A 7786-nucleotide genomic window follows, 5' to 3' on the forward strand; every position below is an offset into this window, starting at 1 on the left:
CCACGGTGAATGTTATTAGGAAGAATTCTGGGGTGCGCTGGGGGTTACAGGGGCTCCGCTGATGGAGGTGGCAGTGAAAACACTTCTAAGAAGAGATGATGTTGTTTGCAAAGAAGCTGAAGAGTTAACAGTGAGTAGGAAGGGATTAGATGTGTTTCTAGGAAGAAGCAGAGCGTAGCCCAAGAGAAGTGGCAGCAAGACACTCTCAGGTCGTCAAAGGAGTCAAAGGGCAGCAAGATCTACAGGCGGATGGCAGACATGGAGCTGGGTTTGGTCAGACAGGTCCTATGGAAAATAAAAAAATCATCTCAGGGTTCGTCACATCCCTTCCCCTCACTGTGCTTCACAGAAACTCGTTTCTGATCCCCTTACTGGGACGCTCCTCCACTTCTCGGCTTCTTCACCCACCTCCTCAGTGCGTGCAAACTGGTGATTGTGGTCAAAGTGAGCAGAGGAGCCTTAGCTGAGACCTCTAAGGATGCTCAGGGGCTTCTCACCTGCTCTTTCCTCCGTTCAGAAGCTCATCAACAACCACTGCTTCCTCCCCAAACATGCTGTAGAAGCCCCTTCTGTTTTGACTTCTTATCCTTCTTGAGTTCAACTACATTGTATGATGAACTCTATGGTTAGGTGGTTGGCCACATGTGAAAAGTAACTGTTTCCGGTTCGATGTGTGAAGAAAACCGTAAGATGGTAGCTACAAAGTCCTCATGGATGGCAGAGAACTGTCCTTTTCTATGTGAGCAGGGGACAAAAATCCTAGCCACTCACTGGCCACAAGTTCCTGAGTAAACATTTTCCATGAACGATGACAGACAAAGCAAAAATAAAGCTCGGGTCGGGACTGCGAGAAAACTCAAAGCAGCTGAGTAAAATGAAGCCGAACTGACCAAGGCTTCAGGGACTCAAGTCCCTAAATGGTGGGCATTGCTGGCCATCCTGCTGAGATGACCCAGGGCCTGTTACTCCTGGATACACAGCACCATGCAAAAGAGATGAGATCTGCACGCCTAACACTAAGAGTCTGGGCTTGCATACCACCTACTTAAGATGCAGGGCTCAAAGAGAACACTCCAAAATAAAAACACTTGGGAGATAATTGTTTCTTTGGAAAGTGTGTAATTCTATTCTTGTGTTTCATCAACAATTACTGATGGCCTTGTTTTCATATTCTAATCAGTCTTCACAAAGGACACAGAAACTGAGCAAATATGGAAAGAAAATTCTAGACACAACTGTACCATCCCATCTGGAAGATCAAAACCCTGAATTCACAGAGCAGTGGGCACCTAACACCCTCAAGTCAAATGGGATGTGGTATTCATTCGAGCATTGACCCTCAGACATGAGGTCCAGAGCAGTTTCTCACAGCAAGTGTGGGGAGATGCTTTCTCCTCTCTCCTTACCCTTGTGAACCAACCCCAAACTATGCTCTGTGTGTCAGTAACTCATTTCCTGTGGGGACAGAAGCTCTACGGAGTTAAGATTAACCAACCCTGGGTGAGTGAGTCCGAAGAATTACAAAAGAAAGCATGGAGATGATTCCTAGGGGAGGCAGTGATGTGTGGTGGTCATAGTGGTTAAGAATTTGATTCTGAAATCCAGACCAAATGTGTCTGTACTGTCCTAACACCATAGATTTTCCTTTAACAATAAAATCAGAATTACAAACTGATAAAGGACTATGTTTTGACTTTTCTGTTATTGTGATAAACATCTCACAGAAGCAGCTTAAAGGAGTGGTGTTTATTTTGGGTCATGGCTGCAGAGGCATTTCAGTCCATCAGAGCTGGGAGGGCAGGCTGGCATAGGGAGCAGTGTGTATTTCGGGTCATGGCTGTAGAGGCATTTCAGTCCATCAGAGTGGGGAAGGCAAGGCTGGCACAGGGAGCTGCGTGCAGAGTGTGTGACCCGGTCTGGGAGCCTGACACCGAGTCTTCACTCTGGCTTAGTGAATTCCTGGTTCTGATATTTCTGAAGTTTGCTGGTGGCTGTAGGAATGGGACAGCAGGGAGGATGGGAGGGAGGGAGATGAAGAAATGCTTAGAAGGAATGAAAAAAACACACAGACTACTTACGAAAAATATCCCACACTTTCAAAAGAATTTTCTTAATTCCTTCAACAATCTGGCTGAGTATGCTATTCTCTGCTTCTTGTCTTATCTTTTGGTCGTATTTTTCCCTAATTGCCTGTACCATTTCCTCTTTTTCCTGAGCACTGAGTTTCCCGAGAGCGTACTCTTCCTCTATTATTCTAACTTCATTCCGTTTTTGCTCAGTGTAAAGTCGCCTCAGGAGCGCTACTTGGCTCTCCAGTCTTTGCTCTGCATCCTTGTAGATGGCATCAGAGAAGTAGATGCCGCCATTGCTCTGCACCATGGCTTCGACCAGCTCCACCAGCTCCTGCACCTGCGTTTCCTGCTCAGCCTTCCCTGCTCTGTTGTTGATGGCCAGGCAGCGGTCACCACACTCCTTGATGATGCTTTTTAGGTTTGTATCTGAACTTTCTAGGAAGTCCTTTAGGCTCTGGTCCTCCAGCTCGTCTTTGCGGGTGAACAAGACAACCATGTATTTCATGGCTGCCTCCCCAAAGATAGCCTTGATCCTAATGACAGTTTCTTGCTCTTCCTCCGTGTAGCGACCCAGCTGCAGTACCAGGATGATGGCGTGAGGCCCAGGGCAGGACTGGAGGACACACTTGCTGATTTCAATGCAGGTGGCTTCCAGCTTGACCTTGGTGTCAAAGAGCCCTGGGGTGTCAACAAGCAGGAGTTCTCGCTCCTTCCACTTGCGGGACGCTTTCTGACAGGTCTTAGTGACAGCATGGGGTGCAATTCTAGAATCGAATTTCCTTTGCCCCAGGATAGTGTTTGCTGTGGCGCTTTTCCCACTCCCTGTCTTCCCTACTAGAACAATCCTCAGAGAGTTGTCACTGGGCTCAGCCATGATCTTCTCAGAAGGTTCTAGACTCCAGGGGTCTTGAGCACATGTCAAAGGGAAGAAAGTGGTTTAGATAAACTGGAAGCCACACTGACCCTTCCAACCTTTCGACCTTTCCCATTTGCAAAGGTTCTCATACTCAGGGGCAATAGCAGATACCTGTGGGGTTAGCAACACAAAATGTTTGGAGTCTACTAGTCGGGACTGTAGGTGACCATCCCACTCTAAGGAGAAAACAGAGACGCTAATGTCTGGATTTTAAATCACAAGTGTAACTGTGCAGAAATATGCCCGTTCAGGTTTGAACCACGTGGATGCAGACAGTGAGAGAGTCCAGGGAACCATGAAAGACATTGCAAATTACTTCTGAGGCTGCCTCATCAAAATGCTCAGCTTCCCATAGTGTCTCAGAACAATTTTATTAGTGATATTGAGCCTTGGGTGACTGGAGAATTTCAATGCTATTCTACTCTCCAGAACCCAGGGAAGGAAAGAGCTTCCACATGCTTTCTGGGAGGCAAGAGAAATTCACAGGCCAAAGCTGACAATGACTGAGTGATGGAGGAGGGTTATATGTCTATTGGTTAATAAAGAAACTGCCTTGGCCTTTAATAGGACAGAAAATTAGGTAGGCGGAGTAGACCGAACAGAATGCTGGGAGAAAGAAGCCAAGTCAGGCAGTCATCATGATTCTCCAACCCCAGACGGATGTAGGCTAGAATCCTTCCTGGTAAGACACCATCGTGTGGTGCTACACAGATTATTAAAAATGGGTTAATCGAGATGTGAGAATTAGCCAATAAGAGGCTACAGATAACTGGCCAGGCAGTGTTTAAAAGAATACAGTTTCCATGTAATTATTTCGGGTAAAGCTAGCCAGTGGCCAGGAGCTGAGCGGTGGGAAGCGGCCCACAGCTCTCACTACAATTGAGGAAAAATACAAGTAAATCTCACATACAATTATTGTTGCCAAATCCTAATAGAATATTAGCAAGCTAGACTCCCATGGAATTTATAAACTTGGTACCTTATGGCAAAGCGGGTTTTCCGTAGAGTGCCTGGGCTCAAGAAGAGGAAGTTATTGCCATAACCCACAGCCCGAGTTCACACTGTAGGACACTGTAGGAAATGTGGGCTGACGCAAGCTTCCCATATGTTTATCCTTCTCTCTCTGTCTCCATCTCATCCACTGAGTCCCCAAGCTAGCAGGTTAGTGGGGAAAATCTTTTCTACTCAAGTCCAGATGTTTTCACCTCACTTTCCCTAAGTATTTGAAGAATTAGACAACTCAAATAGAGAGAACGAGAAACAGAGAGACAGGTCCACTATCCACTGGAAAACTGGGTATCTTTCCTGATTCTGCCTGCTAAGCTGGAGCAGTGAAAACAAGCCCATCAAGAGATCCATCCGGTCTTGGTATCTAAGGTCCACCACTTAGCGGAAGGTCCCTAGACAAGGGGTAAGTCCAGCGTATATTTCTCATCCCTACATTCAGCAGAAGTCTGGACATAGAGCAGCACATTCCATTGGTACAGTGGGGGTAGGGCAGAAACTGTCAGACAGAAGATGGGAAAGCCAAGCCACACAGCTCTGTGAAAGGCCATCACTGAAGGATTTGCCCAGGGTACCACAATATCAAATCTGAGGATGTACCCAAAGACACACTGAGAACAACACAGACAGAAGTGTGCAGAACCTCGCTCGTGGGAGTGATAGCTATAAAAGGCAAAGCAAAGAATGATCCCATTTGCCCTGACTAGGAGACTGGTGAACTAACTCACACGCACACAGAGGATGTGCTCTGTCCCTTGGGACGTCACAGGAGCAACTGCCCAGGACCCAGAGGTGGGAAATGGGCACCTCACCTTCTTTCTCTGTGTGTAGTATTCTCTCTAGTGAAGAGCTATGGGTGTGTGTGCATTCTCTAAGTACAGTTCACTGTGCACTGCTTCCACCCACGTGCACACTTCGTGGGAGTCTGGACGGGGAATCGGTTTCTTTCCTGGTTCTATAGGTAAGAAACTGTTGTTTCAACATGCCCAACACCTGCCCTAGGGCCCCATACTCACACTGTCCAGGGCAGGCGCTGAAGGCCAAGACCCTCTGACTCCACCAAACTCCCTCATAACCAGGCCCTAAGCAATTTCTTTCTCAGGCCATGATTCTAAAGGCTGGTGGGCATCACACCAGATGTGCCACCAGGAACAAGAGGGGCGAGAACAGTCCTCCCTCTAGAAATAGGAGCTGTGCACAAGTCTACCCTAGGGATGCCAGGTGAGGGCCACCCATTTCTCAGTTGTTTTGTTTTTCATATTAACAAGCCAAGCTTAGGAGACAGAAACACTCATCTCAAAACTTTCTAAAATGTTTCTAGGAAAACCCGAGAACCCGAAGGTCAGAAGTGAACGGAGAAAGTCCCTGGAAGATTACAGAGAGAGAGAGCAGGGCCTGGACCACTCTGCAGAATCCCTAAACCCTTTGAGATGCAGTTCCCTCCACTTGTAAAGGGACTGTGCAACCAACCCATCAGGCTGGCTCTGGACTCCACAGGGCAAGTTCTGTAAAAGTCGCCTGCAGTGCTGAGTGTGACCACCACTCAAGATTGAGGCACTTGCTGTGCGAGGCTATTTGTATGAAGAAAATTTGCAAAGGGCAGAAACCATAGCTCAGCAGCACGGCATTGGCCCAGCGTGTGCATGGCCCTTTGTTAGATTCCCCAGCACCATGAAAGAGGATTCAGACAGCAAACACTGCAGCTCACAGGCTCAGTCAGAACTACAGGCACACGGGTCCTTCAGCACAGCCTGTCCTGTTCTAGAGCTCACATCCTCCACCCCAGCCCCTGTACTTTCAGGGTCATGGCCTCTTTCCTGAGAAGCACAAGGTGGACCCAGATGTGGAGTCAGCAACAGGATTTCAATCTTGCCCACTTTGATGTCCCTCTGACAGTTATTGGTGCACTGAGATTTGATGTGGGCAATTGAAGGGAGTTAGGGCACATTCACACTTGGTGACCTGCCTCCTAGTTCTGAAGATCTGCCTCAGGGGCAGCAGTGACATCTTAAGGAAAAGTGATGGGTTTTCAGGCAACCGCATCTAATGACATGGGTAGAAACCTCCTATCAAGCAAGTCTTTCTTTCTTTCTTTTTTTTTTTCTTTTTTTTTTTTTTCCGAGACAGGGTTTCTCTGTAGCTTTGAAGCCTGTCCTGGAGCTAGCTCTTGTAGACCAGTCTGGTCTCGAACTCACAGAAATCCACCTGCCTCTGCCTCCCGAGTGCTGGGATTAAAGGCGTGCGCCACCACCACCCGGCATGCAAGTCTTTCTTGTTAGTCATGAGATGATGAACCGCATACTAGGCAGTCTCAGTATCCTTCCAGGGTCTCTCAACCTCATGCACTGAGTGCCTGGGCTGCACCATGGCCGTCACACCCAGCCCCCGTCCCACATGCTCTGTGTCCTCCATCCCATGGCTCACCTTCTCCTGCAGGACCGTTGAGTTCCCACGCGTCCTCAAGGAAGCTGGCTGCACGGCCACTCCTGCTGCAGTCCTGCAAGCCCTGAGCGTAGAAGCTGGAGGGGTGGGGCCAGGGCAACAGGTTTCAGTCTGAAGAACAGAGGAAACAGCTCTGTGCTGTGGTTGAACCTTCAGCTTAGGGCTAGGTGAATCTCTTCCTTTTGCACTTGCTGTGAGATCGAGTCACAGACAGTGATTATGTTTGATGGCTTTGGCTCTGAAGACCCCGTTCAGGGGTCCACATGCAGCCTAGGACACTTTATCGTCTGCTGCAGCACTGTATGCTGTTCTTTGCAGAAGTGTGACCCTGATCTCCAAACCGAGAGGACTGCTAACAACTGACAGGGCTCAGATGAGTGCCCACCAGTCCTAGCCACACTTGAGGTTCACTCCGACCTGAGCAGTAACCTCCTGAAAGGTTGTCCTTCATGCTCGGGTAGCTCCTAATCAATGATTGGTCAGCATGGAGACAGAAAGGCACTTCCTTTAGTGCCCTTTGAGACAGGGCCAGAGTTGCACCTAAGTTCCCAAGCTCCGATGAACTGACTCTCTGGGTCTTCTTGGCACTAATCACAGCCCGGTGTCTTCTATTTACTTCAGTGGCCTAAAGTGTTGACCCTAGAAGCCATTATCAGTCCATTGTGTACCTACATATCTCCATGTAACTATCTGTTACATGTGTTAGGATGTGTACTCATCCTAGGAGCTCCAGAAAGTTCTATCTAACCATCTTGTCTGAGCTGAGGCCTCAGTTTGGGGGAGGGTCCAGGCTAACTTTTACTCAGGTTGTGGTACTTGAGGCAGTCCAGGGTGACGCTAGTGATTACACCTTGCAGTGTAATTACTTTAGTCTTTTGAGAAGCTGATTCTGTTTGTGGGTTACCTAAATTTCTGCACAACAACTAGCTTGCTATCCTTGTTTATTTTTGGTAGGTGTGTACCCAGAAGTAGAGCAGCCAGAAGGCTGTGTATGTGGCTGTTCCTGGATAGATAGGAACAAAAGCTTTATTCGGCCCAGATAGGGCACCAATGACAGATCACAGAAAGAATTCCAACCACAGCTCCTAGTGAAGCAGTAAGTTTATCAGGGTCCCTTGCAGGAGGATGGGCAAGGACTGACCTACGGGAGTATAGGCAACTGACTCAAAGACAGTTGCCTCACTGAAAAAGCCCATCCCATCACACGGCGGCTTTCTGACTTACGAAACCTGCATTCCTGAGGCTCTCTGGAAAATTTTCCATCAATCCCTCAGAAAAGTTTGCTCTTTCCAGTGAGTATTGTGGCCAGCACAACCTTGAGTGGACCTCCAGAAGTCTTGTTAGTTTCAGG

At 48.0% G+C, this 7786-nt stretch overlaps 1 protein-coding gene across 1 annotated transcript; it reads right to left on the reverse strand.

The window, feature by feature from the left end:
* Nucleotides 1-2070: 2070 nt before the first annotated feature.
* Nucleotides 2071-6474, reverse strand: LOC130887312 (GTPase IMAP family member 7-like). Its single transcript, XM_057789719.1, has 2 exons — nucleotides 6418-6474; nucleotides 2071-2978 (listed from the first exon to the last, which is right to left on the reverse strand). Exon 2 carries the CDS (start codon nucleotides 2944-2946, stop codon nucleotides 2071-2073), a length of 876 nt encoding a protein of 291 aa, XP_057645702.1. The 5' UTR covers nucleotides 2947-2978; nucleotides 6418-6474.
* Nucleotides 6475-7786: the final 1312 nt, after the last annotated feature.

Source organism: Chionomys nivalis, chromosome 1, assembly GCF_950005125.1.
Source record: "Chionomys nivalis chromosome 1, mChiNiv1.1, whole genome shotgun sequence".
NCBI classification, from domain to species: Eukaryota; Metazoa; Chordata; class Mammalia; order Rodentia; family Cricetidae; genus Chionomys; species Chionomys nivalis.